This window comes from Tinamus guttatus, unplaced genomic scaffold (assembly GCF_059628265.1).
Source record: "Tinamus guttatus ecotype Peru unplaced genomic scaffold, ASM5962826v1 Tinamus_guttatus_pri_ptg000027l, whole genome shotgun sequence".
NCBI lineage: Eukaryota > Metazoa > Chordata > Aves > Tinamiformes > Tinamidae > Tinamus > Tinamus guttatus.
The window spans coordinates 5846505-5869902 of NW_028288561.1; the positions used below are offsets into that span (position 1 = coordinate 5846505).

General features: G+C 41.2%; 2 protein-coding genes across 3 annotated transcripts; one reads left to right on the forward strand and one right to left on the reverse strand.

The window, feature by feature from the left end:
* Window positions 1-2286: 2286 nt before the first annotated feature.
* PSMA7 (proteasome 20S subunit alpha 7) lies at window positions 2287-7870 on the reverse strand. The gene is made up of 7 exons (XM_088529013.1): window positions 7671-7870; window positions 6126-6252; window positions 4907-5031; window positions 3792-3914; window positions 3399-3518; window positions 2785-2847; window positions 2287-2513 (listed from the first exon to the last, which is right to left on the reverse strand). The coding sequence occupies exons 1-7, from the start codon at window positions 7764-7766 to the stop codon at window positions 2421-2423; spliced, it is 747 nt and encodes a 248-aa protein (XP_088385139.1). The 5' UTR covers window positions 7767-7870; the 3' UTR covers window positions 2287-2420.
* A 314-nt stretch (window positions 7871-8184) lies between these two features.
* Window positions 8185-22821, forward strand: SS18L1 (SS18L1 subunit of BAF chromatin remodeling complex). Of its 2 annotated transcripts, XM_010221441.2 has the most exons (11): window positions 8185-8472; window positions 11308-11384; window positions 13670-13754; window positions 14585-14729; window positions 18144-18341; window positions 19440-19604; window positions 20528-20629; window positions 20909-21001; window positions 21487-21606; window positions 22242-22369; window positions 22582-22821. In XM_010221441.2, the coding sequence occupies exons 1-11, from the start codon at window positions 8404-8406 to the stop codon at window positions 22606-22608; spliced, it is 1209 nt and encodes a 402-aa protein (XP_010219743.1). In that variant the 5' UTR covers window positions 8185-8403; the 3' UTR covers window positions 22609-22821. The 2 variants fall into 2 exon arrangements, with proteins under 2 accessions (XP_010219743.1, XP_010219744.1); XM_010221442.2 differs by lacking the exon at window positions 18144-18341.
* The last annotated feature ends 577 nt before the right edge of the window (window positions 22822-23398 follow it).

Consider the following 23398-nt stretch of genomic DNA (forward strand, 5'->3'; position numbering starts at 1 on the left):
ATTTTTGTAGGACTTTCTTGCTCAGAATTAGAACATAGCAGTGGGGCTGCTCTTTGGAGTAATGTAAATTGTAATTATAATAAACATGTAAATGTTTAATGTTTTTTCCCTTGTGTGTTCTGTACACAACCCAGCAACATCAGTCTGTAGGACTTGTACAATAATCTAAGTCAAAAGAAAAACTGTGTTGCAGTTTTAGTGAGCCTGAAAGTACTATATGGTATTTGTACAGGGAGTTTAAAATCCCTGTGAGCCTTTGAGCCCTCTTTACTGCCCTCTGCATTCTTAAGTTTGATTGCTCTGGGGAGACCTGAGCATTGAGGAACCCTACCTAGTGAATGGAAGAGTTGCCCAAACAGCGCTGTGTGCCTCCTTCCTTGTGCGCCTGCTGGAACCTGATGCCTCTGTATTGGTGGTGCAGCTTAGCTAGACTTGGTTTTGGGTGGCAAATGCTTCAGTAGCACTGGAGTAGCCATGCAGTAGCCATGAATGGTTTCAGTAGCTGGGCTCATACCAGCAAAAGAGGGTGTGTGCTAAAATAATCTGGAAGCTGCTGCAAGCCTTTAATTTCTCTGCTGGTGAAACAGCCAGTGTGACATGTGTTAAGATAGAATTGCATTGCCAGAATAACTAAGCAATCAGTACTTCATAGCTTCTCCTATATAACTGTAGTGAAATGAGACCAAAATTAAATGCTGCATAACAGTTTTTTAAGGCAGTAGTTTCCTTTGTTGCACCTTAAGCCTCAGGCCATGACTGGTGTTTCTGATGATAGTGAAGTTGTTCAGTGTAGTGCTGTACCTGCATCATCTGTGCACTTTGTAGTGGGGTAAGGAGCCGAAGGGCTCTGCCTTCAGGCTCTTGGGCTCATGGGCTGCTGGCCCCTGTCTACCACAACTGCTCCCTCGGGTTGTCTCAGGCAGGTGCTTCCTTACAGGCCTCTCACCTGAGAACTCCTTTAGGGAAGGGGCTGACTTCTGCCAGGCACTGGGCAGTTCAGCACTCCCCAACTCCTCACTTGGCTGCTTCATCCCCTCTTGCTCCATGCTGTGCTCCAGCAGGGCAGCTTCTCCAGCTTACAGGATCTAATGCCTTCCTGAGCAGGAGGAGGAGAAAATCTGTGCAGCTCCCCTGGCCTTGATGACTGCACTGCTCTGCCCACACTTCCTTCCCCTGGAAGCCCTTTGCTGTAAACAGCTGCTCAGTTGTGGTGCAACAGGCCAGGAAAAACAGGAGCTGTTGCCGGCTGTGTTATCTGCTGCCTGGGCCATGGCTTCTCCCCCTCTTGCTATGGGGCCCTCCTCGAGGCTTTGCTTGGATCTCCCTTTGCAGATGCTGCTCTAGGCAAGGCTCCTGTCACACAGGTCCTGGGGAAAGTGAAGGCTCCTTCTCACATCTCCCCAAACCTTGCTTCACAGCCAACTCTTTTATGCTTTTTTAAAAAAAGCAGACAGAACCAATTATCACCTGCCCTTTCCAAATGTGCCTGTTTCAAAGTCTATTGAACAGTAAATAGAACCATTTTCTGGGCTTTGGAAACTATCTAACACATGCTTTTTAGTAGTGTAATAGTATAGAAGTAGTTCTCTTACTTAGAGAAGGTACAGGATCTTCCCTTCCAGGAAGGAAGAGGGAACTGAGGCAAGACGCTGCATGGGAACAGTAACAACAGACTGGAGCAGGAACAGACTGTCCCTCCTACCCTGGACAGCAGCACTAGCACAAACTGAAGTGCAAGAAGAGAAGTTTGACTAGAGCTTTGCCCTTAGTGACAGCTGCGGTAGGTGAGTCTGTGCTGTTACTGAGCAGCAGGAAGGCACAGGTCTGTAAATCCCCTAGTGGGCAGTCACAACAGCAACACTTTATTCTGAACCAGATGAATGGTGCAAAAACTAGTGAAAGAGCAAGTCTGCACCCAGCTGCTCTGATACACCTACACCCATCTCATGCTTCCCCAAGCATTACACCCTCCTCCTTCACAGTGCTCTTCAGAGGTAAGTGCAGTACAAGTGTGCCAGGCTTTGAAATCCAGAAGTACAATTTAGGGAAAAAAAATAAATCATCATGCTTCTTAGGGCTTGCAACACTATAACAACAACCAGCTAAAGAGTAAAGCTAACACCTGAGACAGAGGGGAAGAGAAACATGGAAGTGAAGTGTCAGGGAGAAGAGAAAAAAAAAAAGTAAACTTTTGTTCTTCCCTGGGTCTTTCTTGCTATTTTGTAGTCAACCAAAATAGTTGCAGGGTCATTAAAATTAAAGGAAAAAAAATCTTTAAAATAAGAGTTAAAAAAAAAAAGTAGGTTTATTGTATGTCTCAGGAGGGCCACCATATGAATAAATGGAATGCCTATGTGTTGTCTATACAGAGTAACCCATCTCTTGAATTAAAAAGCAGCTAAGCAGTTGAATTTCAGTCATCATGATGTTTTCTTCTGTTTTTTCTTTTCATTTTCTTCCTTTTCTTTTTCAATTTCAGCAACATACTTCTCAATCTCTTCAGGGCTTAAAATCTTAAGAGAGAAAAACAAGTGACCCTCAAGATAAAAGCCTCAAAGTTGTATTAGTAAGTGATAGGTAATGCTGACAGGAACAGAAAGTTGTGTCATTTATATAGACACAGCTACATTGTGCAGACAAAGCAACATTAAGCATTCCTTGGTCACTAATAGCAAATAAGAGCATTTGCCAAAGCAGAATGGGTGATTAAGGACTGGCAGTTATTGTAAACCTAGAGCAGTATCAGGGAAACATGCTTCGAAAAGGAGCAAAACAACATCTTACTTTCAGTGGCTGATCTCGTCTCATAACTGCCAGCTCAATGTTTTTCCCACCAGACTGTACAACCTGAATAAAAGTTAAGAGCCCATCCATTAGTTAATTCTAACAAGCACCTTTAAAATCTTCACAGCTGGGGAGATAGCCAAGAAGAATTTTGCTTGGTAGCCCCAAGGTCTCCTTCCCCTTAGTACAACTCTAGCAAAAAAAACTCTTCTAGTACCAGGGCACTCATTACTGAGAACACATTTCCAGAATTTCCATTTCTGACTACAGACCTAAACTTTCTACCTTAAATTTTAATACAAAAGCAAAACATAGTGCACATGTATCAAAGATGCACTAAGCCAATTGTTTTAATTGCCAGAACTGGTCTATTTTCCTCCCCAGAAAACTGCTAGTAAATTCTTCTGTGTGAATTATGGAAAGCATTGCCTTAAATACTCTGAAGCTTGAACTTAGTGCCACATTCAAACACACAGCGCCCTCAGTTCACAACACCAAGTTTTAGCAGATTATTTTATAGTGCTTCCCTGGGGCTCGCATGTTTCTATGTACTCATATTCAAGAGGTCAATAGATGCATGGTGGAAAGTCAAACTAGGCTTCTGAAGCACTCACCTCGAGAAGAGCCTTGATGACAAGTTTAATAGTTAGGTCATCTGTTTCGATGGCTTCATCGGTGTAGTTTTTCTCCAGGAATTCACGCACAGATTTGGCTCCCCTGCCAATGGCATTAGCCTGAAAACATTGAACAAAAGATTACACATAGAAGGCTTTTTCTTGTTGCCTTAAGATGCCATTTACACAGGTTGTACACTTGTATAATTGCAAGCTATTTTATAGCTTATACAATCTTACATGAGTTATTTTGTAGATTTGATCACTAAGGACTTCTGCAGCTGTGAGCCAGCACCATCTGCCTAGTTACATCTCCTTTTGACAGTCTCTCTTTAACAGAGACATTAACTCTTGAATATTTCATCACGTATCAGACAGACGGAACCAGCTCACCTTCCAAGCATGGTAAGTGCCAGATGGGTCAGTCTGATACAGCCGGGGAGTTCCATCAAAGTCAAATCCCACAATAAGAGCAGAGATCCCAAAAGGTCTGCGGCCATTGCTTTGAGTGTATCTCTGGTAAGAAAAAGGGACATATTTGTTCAGAAATGTTTCCAAAAGCTTTTCTAGAGCAAAAAAGCAGAATCTGTAGAAGTTATAACCAAAAAAGGCATTAGAAGTATTTTAACAGTCTCTTTTACTGACCTATTGAGGTTAGTATTCCTTGCCTTACAAGAGCTCACAAGTAATCAAGTAGGACGAAGTTCATTTTCAGCTCCTTAGCATGCATGAAGTTTTCCACATGATTAGTTATCAGAAAAGAATCTTTCTGTCTGCAGGCTACTGCCAAGAAGCGGACTAAAAGCCCACATATAAAACTATGTTCCGACAAGCACACTTAAGAAGCTAAGAAAGCAGATGATTACATTTGAACACAAAGTCAGTTTTCAACAGTGGTTTGCAACTTTTCTATTAGAGGACATAGTTGTCACTGCATATGATGCTAAGTTGCAAGGAAAAAACACAAGTTATAGCCGTTTCCCTGGCATCAATTTAGCTAAATAGTTGCCACATTGCACATAAGCAGTGCTCATGAGCAAGGAGGCCTGATATCAGCAGCACTATTTTAATAGGAATATAGTTAAGACAGTGAAACTGTTACAGTTTGTAACAGTTTTAGAGAATTTGGGAATGGGCCAAAATGAAAGACTACAGTAAGATTTCTGTAAGGAAATAATTCCAAAGTAGTATTCTGCTCTGGTAGACTAATAATTATTAAAAAAAAAAAAAAAAAAAAAAACTATTATCATTTCTATACTGCTGCATCTGTAGATGAGAAAGACTTCTGTTAATCCCCACCAGTTGCTGAAAAATAGTTTAATGCAATGGCAATTTAATAGTTTTATGACAAAATGCAGTTGGGCATATTTTGACATTGCAGTTCATTTTAACATTATAGTTTATTTATATTCATGAATATCAAATATAAAACATACGTGTATTTTCTTCCAGGTCTGAAGTGCTGCTCACTGACCATATTTGAAAGGTATCCGTAGAGTTCAACATACCTGCTTCAGGCTGGCGATGTAGCGCGTGATGTATTCCACAGTGACAGGATCCTCCACCGTGAGTCTGTGGCTCTGACACTCTACACGAGCTCTATTTATAACTATTCTGGCATCAGCTGTAAGCCCTGAAACAAGAATGCGCTCAGTGCACGTGCGGGCTCACGCTTCATGCTGCACGCACAAATAACACATCTAGTCTGCCCCAAAGGGGCCAGGGTTGATCAAAAACGAACAGCACGTCACACAGCAAATGAGATTACACTTTCCTCAAGTTTGCAGTGCAGGAAAAGCACTTTTGAAGCAATAAGGAGGAGTTTAAGTAGAAAATTTTAGCTTACAACTTCCACATCTGTGAGTTAGATTACTTGGTCCAAAACTATGTAGTATTATCAGAACACTACTGGCAGACTGAAAGCGTTCCATCAACCAGCCGTTCAGCAAAGCAATTTCAATTCTCAAACATTTTGGTTATAATTTCTTATACAATCCCCCTAATTATGAGCCTTCCCGCTAAATTTGGTTTAGTTATTGGGGATGTATCAGTATAATGCTAGTTGCTGAAAATAAGTATGAAGGCTTGAAACTTGTTTCAAAGAAAAAGCTCTTAAGGAATATATATAAAAATAAATAAAAATAAAGACACACACACACTTCCATGCCCCTTGTGTAAGTTCGGAACAATGGAAATTGGTCAAGGCATTTGGAAAAAAAAAGAGATAAAAAAGTACAATTTTTATACTTCAAACCACTGGGGACACATTGTTCATTCAGAGCAAACCTTCTGAATTAGACTGTAAGATTTTTCTTTGTTTTATGCAAGACCTTTTTCAAAGCTTAGCTTTTTTTTGGCTTGCTGCCCACAGGAAAAGGTACCTATAACTGATTAATGCCTCTTATCGCTCCTGTGATATGTACTAACATGTATCCCTGCTCCTCTACACCACACAGCTATATTTGCGCCAGTGACACAGCACTTGTTTCTTTTCATCCTCATGTTTAACCCAGAGGACCTTGTTAGCTCCAACAAATGGTTCCTTTCATTACATCACTCTCTATATACATTTATACATATACTGAGCTGTCTCATTCAAAAAGAACAAACAACTGTATGTATTCCTTCCCCAGTTATGCAAAGCATTTTTGTTTTCAGAACTCATAAACCTTCCCAAAGATCCAATAACTATTAAACCTAACTCGAAACCCTGTAGAGATCACATACCTGCAAAAGCCATGCAGACATTGTCATCAAGGGCACAGATCTTCCGTACAGTCCTTTCATCCTGAAGTTTTGCCACAGACTTCTTCTCCACACCCAGAACAACAATATCCTTCCCTCTTACTCCAACCTTTAATGTGCAAGAGAGAAGAAACAGTTAAGATACGCCCCAAAAAACAGTAGTTACAGACCTTACTAAAATGAATAGAAAAAAAAAATGAAGCCAATATGCTGTTTTCTATTGCAACAGCCTGAAAAATAAAGGACTGATGCAAGAAGAGAAATTGCATTAGATTCCAGAATGTGTTTTCATAATCAGCTTACACCATTTAAATCTATGCTGCTCCTGAGGGGTATATTCCCACTCCTCGCAGCTGTTTTTTCCCCAACTCTTCCCAATACCAGAATCAGTGTTTATGCAGCTACTCAGGAAAGAGGGTAAGGTAGGTGACCCTGCTGAAAATTAAACCCCGAAAGGTAACAAGACTGAGTGGCTGGAACTATTCTTTTTGGTAGCAGCAAGACCCTAAATAAGCTTAAATTGGTTATGAAGCCATTGCCTTAGGTACAGAAGCAGGATCAAGGTAAGACTGTCAGGATGGCTGGTCCACTGGTGTTGTTCAAATCAGAGCCACAAACACTTAAGATTAAACCAAGTAAAATCTCCAAATGGGCCTTCTATACTTTTAAACGCAGCTCCTTTCCATAGGAGGGCATGTATAATTTGTTCTTATATGGTGGCCTTTCTCTTATGTGTTACAAGTCTTTCTAAAACCACTAAGAGATCCAAAAAGGGATAAGCTACATCTAAGTTTTATTAAATGGTAGCTCCACTTTTACAGCACCTCCATTTTTTGGGGTGGACAGTGGTGGTAGGTGTGTGAGGAAGACAGAGGAGGAGTCTGTTTGAGAATGCATCTTTTTATGGTTGTTCTTAACCCAAACATTAAGTTCTCTGGCTTTTTTTGCTTTTCTCACTGTCTCCAAAAGTTGGAAAGTCACCTCCCCGTAATGACAGATTTCCCAACCTACGGGAATCTGCAGTTTATGCTAGTACACGGTATGACCATTTGCACGGTGTGTAGAATAACGAATTACAGGGATCGTTATTTTTCAGCAGTCAATTAACAACTTTGCTCCCTTGGAGCAGGCAGGCAGCAGCACCGCTCACTTGGCTGCGTGGCCTGGGCAAGGTCAAATGGCCAGTGCGGCGGCCGGGTCCCTCTAACACACAGCTCTTCAACTCTTTATTTCATAGAAGGGATGTTGAGTGTAAGAGAATATTTTAAACTATTTCAAAGCTCAACGATGGCTCCGAAGCTCTCCCGCGCGTTTCCACAGCCAAGGGACTCTCATGGCGGGTGAGAGGGGGCTCAGCGAGCCGAGCTCGGGGGCTGCGGCCCCGCGGCAGGCCCAGGCCCGGCAGGCCGGGCCGGGAGAGCGCTGCGCTCCCGCTCGCGATGAGGCCGCGCGCCCTCGCCTCAGCGCGGCCCCCTTCCCCCCGCTCCCAACGGCCGCTCCGCTCCCAACGGCCGCTCGCTCACTCACCGCCGTGGAGCCCTTCTTCACCGCCTCCTGGGCGTACTCCACCTGGAAGAGGTGCCCGTCCGGCGAGAAGACGGTGATGGCGCGGTCGTAGCTCATGGCTGCGGCGCCGGGTCGCCCCGCTCCGTGTCGCGCCGCTCCGCGGGGCCTGCGCGGCGCGGCCGGAACCAGCCGCCTCCCTCAAAAGCGCAAACTCATCCCCCCGCCCCCGCGCTGCGCCAACAGCGCCCCCTGCGCCGGCCGCGCGCGCTGCGCCCGCGCTGCGCAGCCGGCGTAGCCTGCGCAAGGCGCCTCGCCGCCCGCATGGCCGCGCTTACGCACTCTGCGCACGCTACGCACCCGGCGCACCTGGCTGCGGCAGGAGGGCGGGCGGCGGGGACGCACCATGTGCGGCGGGGCGGGAGGGGGGGCAGTTCCCGCGCGCGCGCGCCCGCGCGCGGCCTCCCCCGCGCTCCCCGCGCCCGTGAGCGGCTCGCGCGGGGGCGCGCGCGAAGGGGGGCGCGCGCGCGAAGGGGCGGCGCGGGCGCGCGCGCGGCGCCCATGGCTGGCGGCGCGGCGCGGCGCGGAGCGGAGCGAACCATCGGCGCGGGCTCCCCTCGGCGCCGCCCCGCAATAATAACAATATTATTAGCGCCCGCGAGCGGGGTAGCAGAGCCACATAAGGGGGGGGCGGGATACATAAAATAAGGGAGAGAGAGAAAAAAAAAAAAAAAGGTTAAAAAAAAAAAGCCCCAGCATGTCGGTTGCCTTTGCTTCTGCTCGCCCAAGAGGCAAAGGGGAGGTCACGCAGCAAACTATCCAGAAGGTAAAGAGCATGTTTTTGTACGGGCGCCGTGTGCTCCGCGCCCGCTGGCCGCGGGACGAGCTCGTGTGCGAGGGGCTCGCGAGGAGCCGCGAATCCGGGAGCTGGAGAGCCCGAGAGCGAGGGGGGAAGGAGGAGGAGCAGGAACAAAGCGGAGCTGCCGGGGTCGCCGCGAGGAGCGAGCAGGAGACGGGCACCTTGCGAGGGGGGGAGATACCGCCTCTAATGCACCGGGAAATGGCAACGGAATTTGCAGGATTGCGGTGGAATTTGCAGAATTGCAATGAAATTTGCAAAATCGCAATGGAATTTGCACAGCCTGTTTTTAATTTTGCACGGCGTGTCAGCTCCTGGCTGGAAAATAAATACACTGGAAAGAATGAAATGGAATACTGAATTCGCAAGGGGGTTCTTTTGTATTTGGGTGCAGAATGGCAATCTGTTAGAAGACAGAGGGAGCACCCATCACTGCTATGCTTCATATGCTATAATTATTATTATATGTAATGCATTTGTTTAAAGATACAGGTTCTTAAAGATTTGCATTGCACGCTGGCTTTCCACATGGGCTTCATATGGAGGCCAAGGGAAAGGCTGTCTAGTTTGGAAGTTATTGTTATCCTATTTCCTAGGATTGACAGCAGGGAACATCTACACGAGCCCAGCACCCCTTCCCTTCTGCAGACTGTAACTGTAAATAATGAAAGAGGCTGGAAATGTCAATAAAGAACATGCATGCTTTACTGTGACCACTATGGCATCTGTGCTTATCCTCTGTTTTTTGTTATTGTGTTCTACACAATATAACTATTTTCTTTATGCATTTTGTATAATATGATGAGAGTAATGCATATATATTGTAGTATGGCCCATTGGTAAATGATGACCAGTGAAAGACTCTTTGCCAACCCTGCAGGTAACTAACCCATCATGGGTACATTTTGCTGTCAAACTGTTACTTGCTGCCAATTTATGAGGAAAAAAAAAATGAGCAAATCTCAATGGAAGGCAGTTACAGAGCAGAGATTAAGGCAGAACAAACTGCCACAAGTGAGATTTAGGAGTATGACTTAAATCTCCAGAGACTGTTTGGAAACTAATCCCATTTTGTATAGATCTTGCAGCCCATGTAGTATTCTGACCCAGCTGATTTTGAATGCTAAAATATTTCAGAATTAGTGGCTAAGTTTTTCTTAGCCGCTTTGTTTAGCCAGAGTTTTGGGGAGTTAGGAGGGAATTTCATAGTTCAGATAGTTTGTACTATGGAACTACTTATGTAAAGTATCCCTAAAGGGCAGCTTGCTTTCTTTTTTTATATTGATGAACTTTATTGAAGCTTGGAAGTGTTGCTTTCTTCTTTACAAATAACATGTAAAAGCATTTCTTGTCTCAAGAACATATGCTGGTATGTTACTTTAGGACTATTTATCAAGTTAACTTTTCCATTTCTCCTATGTAAAGGAGATTAGAAACCAGTTCTTTTTTCATAGTAAATGTCAGGATATCAGGATTATTCCTTATTCCTTTTTTTTTTTTTTTTTTCCCTTAGCAAAAAATGTTCTTCAGGTAACTGTAGAAGCGGCGTTTAATAAGCTTTAATAAGCTGCGTTTGAAACACTTTCAGTGTTGTAGTGGGCTGCTTAGCACCACACTGTCTGCTTTGCCCACTGAATAGCTGCACAAAAAGATGGAAAAACGCTACAGAGGTCAAGGCAGAAGGAGTGGGAGGCTGTCAGCCCCTAAGTGAAGTCCATCTGCCTTAGGAATTATCCGTCTTCTTGGAGTCCAGAAGTCTTGGAGTCCCTACACACAAGTCCTGCTCTTCCGGTGCTCTTTGGAGGCTGCTCTGAGGCCAACTCGATTGAGCAAAGGTGCAGGAATGTGTGTGCAAAGGCACTGAGGTCTAGGGCTGGGGCATGTGCACGTTCAATGTACATGACTCTCCGAGACTGGGGTCTTGGGGTAAATGTCTCACTGTCAAATCTGAAAATGGGGGAGATTTAAGTTCAGGAAAGGTGGAGTGTCTGGACTCAGTTCATTTTAAACATGTCTCATCACCACAGTTACACCTGAGCTGACAACTTTGAAAATTACTGTATGTCAGATACTGTATCAGGTCAGAATTTTCTGGAATTAGAAGACAGTCAGCCTGCTCCCAATACTCATGAAGCAGGTTTATGAGATATTGTTATAAAATGTTGGGTTTACAATTGTCACAGATGTTTCTTGTCTTTGAGGACAACAGACAGAAGAAAGTAAGGAAAAGTTTCCAGTTTCAGTAAAAAGTTAACATTTAAACACAGCTGTCTGTTAATGGTTGTAACATCATGTTCTGCATCTCAGGACTGGTGCAATCTAAGCTGAGAATGCATTTTCTCCCGAACTACTGGGACCAAATTCATCTCATGTAATTTACCTGTATGAATTTCTGTCTAGCACCTAGGAATTAGAGTGTTTCCAAAACTGTTCCAGCTAAAAACCTTTTATACCAAACTATAGCAAAGTGATTGATGACAAATAGCATTATGTAAGTTTATATTCTGGTCACCTGTAGGACAGAGTGGAAATATTTTTAAAAGGCATAGCCCCCGGTTCTAAAAGTACATAAAAGATAAATAACAAATATACTTGTGATCAAAGATACATGAACAAAACAAAACTTCCAGCTCTTCAACTGCATCATTTACCATGTGCATATACAGAGAAAGTCCAGAAATAAACTAAGGGAATCTGCTCCGGCAAAACGGCAAGAAAAGGTAGAACTTGAATCTGTTTTTTACCAATGAACTTTAATTTGCTTGTCATACTAACCATTATGATCACATTTCTTTTTTGCAGATGCTAGATGAGAATCACCACCTAATACAATGTATTATGGATTATCAGAGCAAGGGGAAAACTGCAGAATGTACTCAGTGAGTATTATGAGTTTTGGGATATGGTAGAGTTTTTTGTATGCTTTTTTATCAAGAATAGTATTGAGTACAACAGTTCTGTTCATTGTTTTTTTTTTTGAAAAACATTTGACTATTCTTTTTTAGATTCATTTGAATTAAGTTAAATATTATATGAAGTATATATTGTTATTGGGAACTGAGAGGTTTTTTTTCTCTCAGTTTTCTTTATTATCTTTGGCATTTTTGAGTAGTGTCACTCAAAAAAAAAAGGAGTTCATAAAAGCAAAGGAAAAAGTACAGGAAAATTAAAAGAAATCTGAATGGTTTGTAAAGCAACCTTTCTTAAAATCAAAAACAAAGCTGAAAATACCAACAGTTTTGAATAAAGTAAAATTAAAGGCTTACGATAGTTTATCCCTGCAGTATCCCTCCTTAGAGGAACATTTCTGGAATGTAAGAGACTATTATTGATAAAAAAAAAAACACTGAAATACAGCACAATTTGAACTTCAATTTCATTTCATTCTGACTGGTTCTGTAGCGAGAACTCTCACTGATATTAACTGCAGGTAAATATCAGGGTTAGGTACATGGGCTAGCCTGAAAGTAGAGAAGCTAGTTGGTGAAAAATACAAAATTATGACTGTGGAATGTTTTCTTCCATGTCATTTTAAGGACTCAATTCTTCCTAAACACTTTGGATTAAACCACCTTGAAGTTGTGTTTTATAAACCAGGTGTAAATAGAATTACAGCATGCCTTAGCTTACATGGAACTCTCTGAGATCACCTCATCAGAGGTTTCTGACCAGCTTTTAAGGCTGATTGGACTTCAGAATTAGATTGGATTTGTTAATGTCATATCCAGGTGAGTTAAACAGCGCATGAGAGGTGTTTTCCTCTTGAGGGTATTCTTAAGAAATGTGTGCAAAAAAGCGTGTTGCATTAGAAAGAGAGACTATGGTCCCAACGTGACGATGCATGCCTTGCAGTTTGAAGTGTTTAGAATACTTTTAACAGATCATTTCTGAAAATACTTAGAATTATGAAATTGGGGTTATTGGACTACTTATTCTGTGAGGACTCATTATGTATGAGCAGAATCAGGTACAAAATTGTAACAGTTTCATCAGAAAGAAATTAAATATTCAGGATCAGCAATGTTATCATCTATGGCTAAAACAATATGTGTAGACTTACCAGTTTATTTCTCTGTTTCCCTGTTTAAAAACAAATGCTTTTATAAACATCATGGGTTGAATCAGGAAGATTGGACAGGGTCTCCCATAAGAGGTCAAGTTATGGGGGCAAAGCTAGACAGTGGTACTTTCAAAGGAAGGGTCTAAAAAAAAAAAGAGAGAAACATTTGCCCAGCGAGTTTATGAGTTTATGATTCAGCTCTAGATAAGTGCATCACATGAGATTTTATTTAGTAATGTATTTGCTGTCTGTTTGGAAATTTATCCATTGAAGACTTTTAGCAATAAAGGTCATTGAATGCTTCTGAAAATAAGGTAATATTACAGGAGGTGCATGCATTTCTGAGAAAACTTCTAAATTCCATCCTTTTCTCTTACTCAAGTCACCATTCTGGCTTCATTCTGGCCACTCTTCCCCCTTCCCACCCACTTTTCTTTTCCTTTTTTTTTTTTTTTTTTTCCTCCTTATCAAAGGAAAAATCTCTGTAAAAAAGCATGTTATTTTGCCCTCTTGGAACTCTCCCTGCTTCCGAAAGCTGACTCTTCCCTTTGCTCAATGGCACAACTATTGGGTTGTTTTGGGTGCCCTCTGGTTTGAGAACTGTGAAGAAGCACAAATGGTTCTTGTGGTACTCGCTTGAGTAAACACTCCAGTTAAAGCACTCTTGAAAAAACCCTGTTCTTCCGAGCTTGCTGGCAGGGGAAACAGGTTTTGGTTTTCAGACTTTTGGAAGTTAATTACTATTAGAGCCCTGGTTAAACAGAGGAAAAAAACTGTGGCTAATTTAAAGCAGCTGACTGGGCCTGGGCACTCGAACTCTGGAGTCCCAGCTTCACAGTTCATTCAAAATGATTCCGAAGAAGTATTTACTTTACCTCCAGCTTCTCCCACGAGTTTACCCATGTGTGAAACAGGTGTGGAACACACTGATCCTTCATGAAAACCAGGACAGCACGTAAATAGGTCATTAATATTACTATTATGATAGGTACAGAGTGGGCTAAATATAACCTGACTAGTCATTGGTAGGTACCAAAAAAGATAGGTTTGGAATTTTCCGTATTGTTTACTCCTTCCGAATAAGCTTTACTCCTTATTCTGTAGATACCAACAGATCTTGCACAGAAACCTGGTTTACTTGGCAACAATAGCAGATTCTAACCAGAATATGCAGTCCTTGCTTCCTGCTGTAAGTACCAGTGGTCCTGTCAGATATATTTATTATGTCAAAGGGAAATGTTCTTTGATACTGTTACTGATTTGATCTCTGTCAACAAATGATTTCTCAGTATTTTTCTAAGAAAAGTTTTCAAGTATTCAGTAGGTCACTAAAGAAATGAAATACTACTTTTACTGTGTTTAAAACCTATACAGTGGGGTATTTGTCCTAATCTCTCTCCTCTGTAGATCAAAGCCTGTATACTGTAAATGCTACAATTGTACAGGTCTGGACAGGACCCCTTTTTCCAGATTTGTTATTCTTACTGTATGCTTTACTCAGGAAAAAATGACTGTGCTTTATATCAAAATTTTGATTCAGCATCTGGGCATTAGTTTGTCTTTAAATGTTGTTCTTGCTAAATGGACTGATTTTGAAATGATCGCATGTAACACAGGATGCAGAATAGCCTAACACTTGTCCAAGGTCAATTTGTGAACACCTTTCTGTGTATGCATAGTCTTTGCTCTCATCTGAGAGGCATACCCTCTCTGCAGCTAGACTCAAACAGCACAAAATGAAACTCGTTTAAGCAGAGGAAAATGAGCACAGAGGCTGGCTATAATAAGCACAATTTTGAGGTGTTCATTGTGCTGCCTGCTGCCTTCCCTGTGTCACGCTGAATGTCACGCACACATAGTACTCACATGAAGCCAGCTTTACGTAAGCAAGCCCCCAAAGCGAAGGAAGCGCAGATTTAGTTGAGGCAGCTTTTATTCATAGTCAGGCTAATTGGGGGATTATTATTTTTCTAATTAAAACCTAACCAAAAATTTGCTTCTCCTCCTTGTTATTTGCAGCCACCAACGCAAAACATAAACTTGGGCCCGGGAGGAATGACTCAGAGCGCGTCCAACCAATCTCTCCATTCACAGAGCAATCTCAGTGATGCAATTGGGACGGGCCTTCCTCCTTCCTCCCTCATGCAGAGTCAGATTAGCAATGGTGAGCGCCGGTCCCCTTTGTGCTGCTTTGCTGTTGCCTGGCAACAAAATCATTAATGCCGAATATACTTACGGAGCCGTAGGAGACCTCTTCTAACTCACCTTTGCGGCGTGGGGGGGTTCAGGCACATGCTGAAATCATCACAAAATGGCTACAGTCAATAACGATGTTGGGTTCTGCAAGGAAGCCAGTCTGCTTAATTCGTTTCTAGATGGAAAATTAAAAAAAAAAAGAAAAAGTAATGAAAATCAACAATTAAAGATGCCTTCAAGGTTTTCATAAGAAAAATCACATACCATATACTATTTTTCCCTTGAAGGTGGGTTGGGTTGGCCAGGGTGAAGCAGAATTTGCACAACTAGCTGCAGAACCAAGCCTATAGATTGCAAAGACCTCCCAGGTCAAATGCCTTTTTAAAAAGAGAGTTAAATCAGCCTTTGTCCTTGCCAAGATTACAGCCATTGTCCTTTGGCTTGCAGAGATTGTGTCATATAGCCATGTATAGCCAGACGGTTTGCACTGACATTTCATATATATATGATAAAAATATATCTTGGTCATTTTGTTTCCTTTGTTTTTATAACTAAAAAGAAACTATCTGAAAAAGAAAAGGATTTTTATTTTTTCACTCTCTATATTTTATAGTATGATTTCGCTGTTGTTGAGTTTGTACTTCATAGTTATTTAGTCTTTTTTGTTCATTTGTTTCTGTGGGTCTTTCCCGAAGTGACAGAGAAAGAAAAACAGTTTCTATAAATAGAAATATCTGACTGTAAAATCACAAACCTTGGCAGGGGGACTTGAGAGTAGATGCAAGCCATGAAATTACTTCTGACTTTTAAAAAATCTGTTTGTGGTCAAGCTGATAGTACCTTTAAAACTGATGGATGAGATAGCTACTTTAAACAGTTACAGCTTGTAAAGTGAACTTACTAAATTTATCAGTACCTTCTGGAAGATTTTTATTACCTAGTATAAACATTATTAGAAATCCATCAAAAACACGTTTTGTGTTACTCAGATCTACACTTTCATTGCTATTGTAGCTGTTTCTTCTTGTTCTCTGCCACCCCCATTGCTTTACATTAACTGAGGGCTGATGAAAAGAGCCAGCCTGACAGTTTGGGAGGCGAAAGTCGTCGCAGAGCAGGAACAGCCCGGCCAGGGTCCGTGTAGTGTCTGTGCATAGGACACCTTTTCTTTTTTTTTGATGTGTGGATATACGTTGAGAAATTATTTCCCATAGATCAACAATTATTGGACCATATTATTTGCTGCAGTGCAGTAAATAATGCACAGAAGCATTATCTGGGAATAATGCTATTATAATAATGCTAAATATATTTAGGAATAAATGCACACAAGCAACTCTGATAATAGGGGTTCCAGTACTTGCTCCAGAATTAATCTAGTGGCAATAGAAATGAAAGTCTGTAATGGACAGGAAGAGCATTGCAAAAGAGGGAGGGGTGAGGCAGGACATGTGGAAGCTGTTGTCCCCAGGCAGGACTTTACAGGAATCACCTGCAGAGACAGTAACTAGGTAACTCCATGCATGATGATTAGATGAGCTAGATGAGCTGCTGTAATGATAATTCTGTTGATGGGAGCAATTAGAAAAAGAAAAAAGAAGTTTTCAAGTAATTCATCAGCCATATGGCAGTGGTTCTTCATTCCTTAGCAGGCCAAAACCATTAGATTGAAACCAGTGAGCTGAGCTGGGTCCAAACAGAATCGAGACCCACTGGGAGTCTCAACTGTTCAGAAATTATGAATGAAGCCTTTCCAAAAAAGCCATGACTTTCCTAGCTTCATGAAAGTTTTTAAAAAGTTCAATGCTTTGTGTTCAGCTTTTTGTTTTAGTGCTTTTATTTAAATACTTTTGGCTATGCTTTTATATTTTTTTTGCAACCACAAATTACTCAAGTCATTTTTTGTTTTGAAGAAAGCTGAGCTGCTTAAGTTTTTCCCTGAAAATAGTGCAAGATTTGCCAATACCAACTTAACTGTAAGAATTATCTCTGTGTCTCAGAATGATCACAGACTGCATTCAAACCCCACGTTGGCCTGTGTTGTACTGCAAAAGTAGAAAATTGTGGCAAAACATGGAACTTGATTTCTGTAGCAATATATTGACCTGGTTCCAGTAATTTGAATAGAACTAGCTCTGTTATTTGTTACTGAAAATGCTGCCTGCTTCTCTCCAACACAGGAAAATATAATAATCTACAGCAAATTTTATCATTTTGAAGTTTATAAATACCGTTAAGAGTAATTAATGATGTTTCTGCTAACAAAACTAGACACATTTTTCAGAGGCTGTAGATATGCTCAATAACTGTGAATTTAAATATCATTATCTAAGCATAATTCTTTCTCCTTTGGGGATTCTTCATGTCTCCCATCCCAAATTAACTTAAAACAAACCATGAAATGATGCACAGTAAAAACAAACAACTCATCACGACTTATTCACAAGTATTTATAGCAGCAAGCAGCCAAAAAAAAAGAACAGACTGCCCCCAATTTTAGTATTCCACAGTGATAGAACTTAAAAAAAATAAAATAAATGCTTAAAAAATAAATGCTTAAAATAAGCACTTAAAAAAAGCATACCAGTAGGTAAACAGGATGATAAGGCAATCCTGTAATGCAATTGGAGCAGCTTGGTTGTATGCAGTGAAAAAGCAGTATATTCACTAGTATTATATGTAGAAAAGCAGTACGATACTGACAGGGATTATTACTGTGACTTGGAAAATTTATCTTTACAAAGTCTGAGGACTTTGACTTTACAGACTTTACAAAGTCTGAGGACAGTCAACTTTGAGGAAAGGGAGAGAGCGGCTTGTGCTCTGAGGAGTGTCCCTTGGTGCTTCCTAAGCACCAGGTGAGGAGAAAACGTGTTGGTTACGACGGAGCTGCACGTGCAGCAATGTACAAAGTGGTTGTTGGCCACGACTGTGTCTGCCCCTCATCACCACTGGTGCGAAGGGACAAGGGGAATCGATAACCTCCTGCACAAGGGGAGGGAAAGCACAAGTTTCGAAGGGCTCGGATGCTTCCAGAGTCCATGTATTTTTGGAGTATTTCAAGCCACTGGCGTTTGTTAATTCTGCTGCCTGCAGGAGCTGTGACAGCCTGGGAAGACCTGGTTGCATGTCATTGCTGCTCATCTCCTGTCTGCAGCTCTGTCTAGCCTGGGTTCGGCAGCCAGGACCAGGAGCATCACTCTAGCTTTGCAGGAGGCTGGTTTGATCTGTCTGTAGATAACAGGAAATTTTAATAATGAGGATTTTTTTTGTTGTTTGCCTTATCATAAGTCATTTAAAGAAGGCTATGAGGGCTTTAATGCTCACTGTACATTGCCAATAATAGCACAGATTTTCTTGTTGCTCTCTTTAATTTTTCTAGGTCCTAATCACGTGTCTATGCAGCAGTCAGGCCAGAACACTATGCCCACAACCTCTCTGAGTATGACTGTCAGCAGTCATGGAACTGGGCCTGGTTATAGCCATACAGTGCCTGCATCTCAGAATGTGCCAATGCAAGGCCAGGGGTCAATAGGCAATTATGTGTCTCGAACAAACATCAACATGCAGTCTAATCCAGGTAAATTCCCTCTTCCTCCTTCTGGGCCAACATGCCTTTCCAGTGACCTCAGAGGTGTACCACACATGAATGTGTTCTGTAAATATTTTCTGTAGACAGGGACGAGCACCCAAGAGGAAAAGACAGCCTTAAGACAGTTTAATTACGGTTGGACTCAATGATCTAGAAGGTCTTTTCCAACCATAATGGTTCTGTGATTCTAAGACTTCTTTGCGTTTCAAGGTGTCAGGCACCGGTGTAAGTCAGGAGGGTTTCAAACTTGCTTTAACTTACATCAGCTTGGTCTGGTTAGCAGTGAGTTGTGGAGAACAGGTTTAGCCGCAAGTGCAACAGCACCTTGTTACAGCCCCGGCCAGCAAATCCCACAGCTGTGGGAGGAATTGGCAAAGCACCCTTATCCTTGCTGAAAGAGCCTGCCAGACAAAGAATATTACACATTTATTGTTTGTGCGTTACTACCCTAGTCTTATTATATTCCTGATACTTTACACTGCTTGAAGGGCATAAAGAGAGTAGCAGGCAACTCAGAATGAATCCCTGACTTGTAAAAGTGATTGTTACTGTGTTGAATGGGATACCAAAGCTTAAGAATTCTTTCAGACGATGTGAAATTCAGGGAGCAAATGCATCCTAAAATGTCTGTTTATTTTTAACTATCAGCAGGTGTATAATAAGATGGAAGAAGAAGAAGAAAGAGTTGATTAGTGAAGAACAGAAGCAATAAATGAGGCAGGAGGTAGAGAGGAACAAATATCAGTTCTTATTTCTTTCTACTCTATTCTTTAATTCTACTTTAATTCTACTATAATAATGATTACATTCTTTTAAATAATCTAATAATAATTAAGGTTATGTGTATTTTTTAGATAAATGTCTGACTAAAACAAATGGCAAGAACTGACAGTGTAATAACATCCTTTTTGGATTACAGTGCAGAAGAGTTAAGTATATGTAGTAGGAAAACATCTCCCCCTGTGGAAAATTCACAGAATGATCAGGATGCAAGTTTGTGGAAGGTTTTCACTTGCTTCCAAAGAGACTAGGGAGAAAACTGTCACCTTGTTTTAGATAACAGTATTTTTTACATGTACATTATAGTCTCCATGATGCACCAGCAAGCAGCGACGTCCCACTACAACTCGGCACAAGGAGGGAGCCAGCACTACCAGGGACAGTCCTCGATTGCCATGATGAGCCAGAGCAACCAGGGCAACAGCATGATGGGTCAGCGCCCCATGGGCCCGTACAGAGCTTCGCAGCAAGGTAGGACCTCTCGTTGGGTCGATGAGATTCAGTCATTCCTGCGGGGTAGATAAATCAGCAAGATTTCCACATCATTTAATTTGAATAGGGAATCCCAGTTGGGAAGGGAGGAAATCTCCAATGGCGAGAATACAAAGGCAATCGGAAGAATTTTACTCTGTTTGTTTATTTATTTCAATGTTGCAGAAATAATTCCGCTTAACTGGGATTATATACCACTAAAGAAAAGGATGAGCAATTTGATAGACAGCTTGATGAGGCCACTGGGAATATTCTGATTTACTTCAGATAGCAGTGAATCAGTCATAACATGGCACAGTTCTTCAAGTAGCAGTGGATCAGTTGGCAGAGTTAACAAGGAAGGCTTTTCCACAAACAAGATATCAGTTTGCCAGCAATTAGTATAAAAAAATCATCCAAGACAAGGAAAACACCAAAGGAAAACTACTGTGCTCTAAACCTCTTTGGAAAAAAGAGCTCGATAAAGCAGTAAAACTACTAGATTGGTTCTAATATAAATTGAATTTTGCCAAGAAAAAAATTAATAAACATGTTAATAAATATATAAGTACAAATATATTTAATTCCTACTGTATTAATAAGCATGGTATAAATTCCTGTGCTTTTCAGTAACTCAGATTAGTAAATGAAATATAGCCAGTGCTTTTGATATTGCTATATAACTGAGTGGTTTTAGGACATGCTACTGCCAGTTGCATAATTTCAATTCCTGCCAGCTTCTCTTTCTGAGAATTTGAACTTGCTTCCTTTTTCTAGTGAGCAAACCATCTTCGAAACAGTTCTCAACATACGTAATGTTTTTACTCATCCCCATGTCATTTTTCTGCATAAATATTTGGACAGTACCAACATCCCTGGAGAGGGCATAGGCTCAGAGGCACTCGCTTGTCTTTGCCTTGCAGGTTCCTCGCAGCAGTACATGGGCCAGGAGGAGTATTACAGCGAGCAGTACAGCCATGGACAAGGCTCCTCGGAACCTATGAATCAGCAATACTATCCGGACGGTAACTCCTCTGTGGTACTGCTGACGTGTAGAATAGCATGACTGGCCCGTGGAAGGATGTGGCAGATCCATAGGGATCATTTCCAATTTAAGTGCTAGAAAATACTAATACATGAGGCTGTGTATATGCTCATGTCATACTCAACCTCATATCTGAGGGGGTCTCTATTTCCTCATCTTCGTGTATAAGCAACTTTTTCAGTATTTCTATTCAACATTATATATAATTATATTAACAATGTATTAAGTAAATCTTTGCAATTTCATGTTTTTCTTGCAGGACATGGTGATTATGCCTATCAGCAGTCATCCTATACTGAGCAGAGCTATGACAGGTCATTCGATGACTCGACACAGCACTACTATGAAGGAGGTAGGAGACATTTTGTTGTTTCAGGATACTGTAAATGGAATTTCCTTCTTAGATGTTTTTAGAAATACCAGTAGCAACTAAATGTTTGGTCTTTTTGGAGTGTATAGATAAACATTATTATTATCTTGAAGAAAATACTGTGGGAGGGCTTGCTAAGGAACCAGCTATTGCACCCTTGTGCTCTTATCTTTGTGTTCTGTTCTTCTGGAGTACTTTTTGAGTAAAAAATAAAACCTCTTGGAAACAGGTTTCTTTGCTTGTTTAGTGATGCATATATATAAACAAACTCTTTCCCTTTCAAAAGAGCTAAAATTCACAAGAGAAATCAACTAATTGAAAATGCAAACATCTGTTTCTGAAAAGAGTTCTTTTCTATGAGTTCCATGTCAAGACTCCTGACTTGCCTTTTTATTTATGATTAGCATGTATAGTGAGACACCTGGTTCATCTATAACCAAACTATTTCAATTGTTTTTTCTCTTTAGGAAATTCTCAGTATAGTCAGCAGCAGGCAGGATACCAACAGGGAGCTGCACAACAGCAAACGTATTCCCAGCAGCAATACCCAAATCAGCAAAGTTACCCAGGACAACAGCAAGGATATGGTAAGAGAGCTGTCATTGACACCAACATGGCAAGTGCTCGCAATGCTTAATCCTGACATCTCCTTTCCTAAGCTAAAATATGATGTAAACTATTTTCTTCAGCAATCTTGACACCCACCTACCAAAACTAGCCAACAGCATTGAAGAAAAATGGGATTCTGTGTACAGTAACATACATTAATATAGCAGTATGACATGCAGTTCTGTATTATCACACCGGATCCTGTTCTCTTTTGAGGAGTTGAAAATGTTGTGGAGAAATCTTATGTATGTTATGCCTCACAGTGACTTCCCTGTAAGTGTAGCTAAGAGGCCACTACATCAATTCTCAGGCTTCCTACACATCTAATGCTTATGCAACTGACACGGAAAAATAACATCTTAAAATTAGAATCACTCTGCCCTCATTTAGATTTCTTGCAATCCTCTATGTGCCTTATTATCACTTGGTGAGGAATTGATGCTAAAAGAAAAAGTGCAAGTGCTTTGAATGTGCAGCTAACATTGCCGGCGGGATTTGGAGTGATTCAGGTCACCAGCGGCAGTGCTCTCCATCATCATATTTGAACCCCTTTTGTTAACCCTAAGAAATCCTCCTGGCAAGCTAAGCCTTACTAATTTCACTCTCTTCTCAGGTCCTGCACAAGGAGCCTCTTCACAGTATTCCAGTTACCAACAGGGACAGGGGCAGCAATATGGAAGCTACAGAGCTTCCCAGACAGGACCCTCTGCCCAGCAACAGAGGCCTTATGGCTATGAGCAGGTAAGTTGTCTGAGTCCCTGCTATAAAAAAGCAGGTTTTAGCTCTGCTTGTGAATCTGCTCGACAATTTTATGCAAGCGCATTGGTGATATTTTCTTGAATATTTCAAAAGTCAAAAAAAAAAATTGTCCATTTCACTGCATGTATTATCACTGCAGTTCTGTGATTCTCCAACACAAATATTTCTGTGTTTTTGTTTTTGTTTTTTTTTAGGGACAATATGGAAATTACCAGCAATAAAAGAACATGATCCTGTGTCAGATTCATTTCAATAGTATATATGAACTGGATGTACAGGCAGTTTTGATTAATTGTAATATGTTGGTTACCCCTTAGCACAAAGCAGCGTCTGTATGTGAACAGTGTTCATTTCATGCTGGATATGAAGCAGTGCACTACTGATAACAAGACAATGCTTTAATGGTTTGATATTTGGTGCTGTGTATAGTACTGTATGTTGATACAATGCTTTTTTTTTTTTTTTTTTCTTTTCATTTACCCCCTGCCATCCTTGATGTTTCTAAATAGCTCTAGGATCGTTTGATCACAGTTTGCCCGGTTCTGGAAAACAGACAGGTTATTCTGAAGTCTGGTTAAATACAAAGCCACTTAGTCATATCTCAGCCCAGGGAAGTATCCTAGGGGAGGTTATTGATTGCTGTTTAAGTGATGCATTCAAGTTTACCTGCCAGCCTCTGAAATTCGTGGCTCTTATCTTTACTCCTTTAGAGTAAGGGTAGGGATACATTCCTTGTGTAGTCAGTTCCGTGCTGTAAGGTAAAAAGAAAATTGACTGCAATTTCCACAATACTTACTGGGCTCAATACCCAAGTCTTCTAATTTAAAATATCTGCATAGGTCCATGTTTCTGTTGTAAAAGACAGAGAAGGATGATGAAAACATATATTCAAGAAAGCATTAATCACTACAGGCACCTTTTGTATATCCATGTAAACTACAGTATTTCTATCGTGAAAAGACAAATGGAAGGGAGCTTTGAGATCTGGAATGTCAGCCTACTAAATGTCAA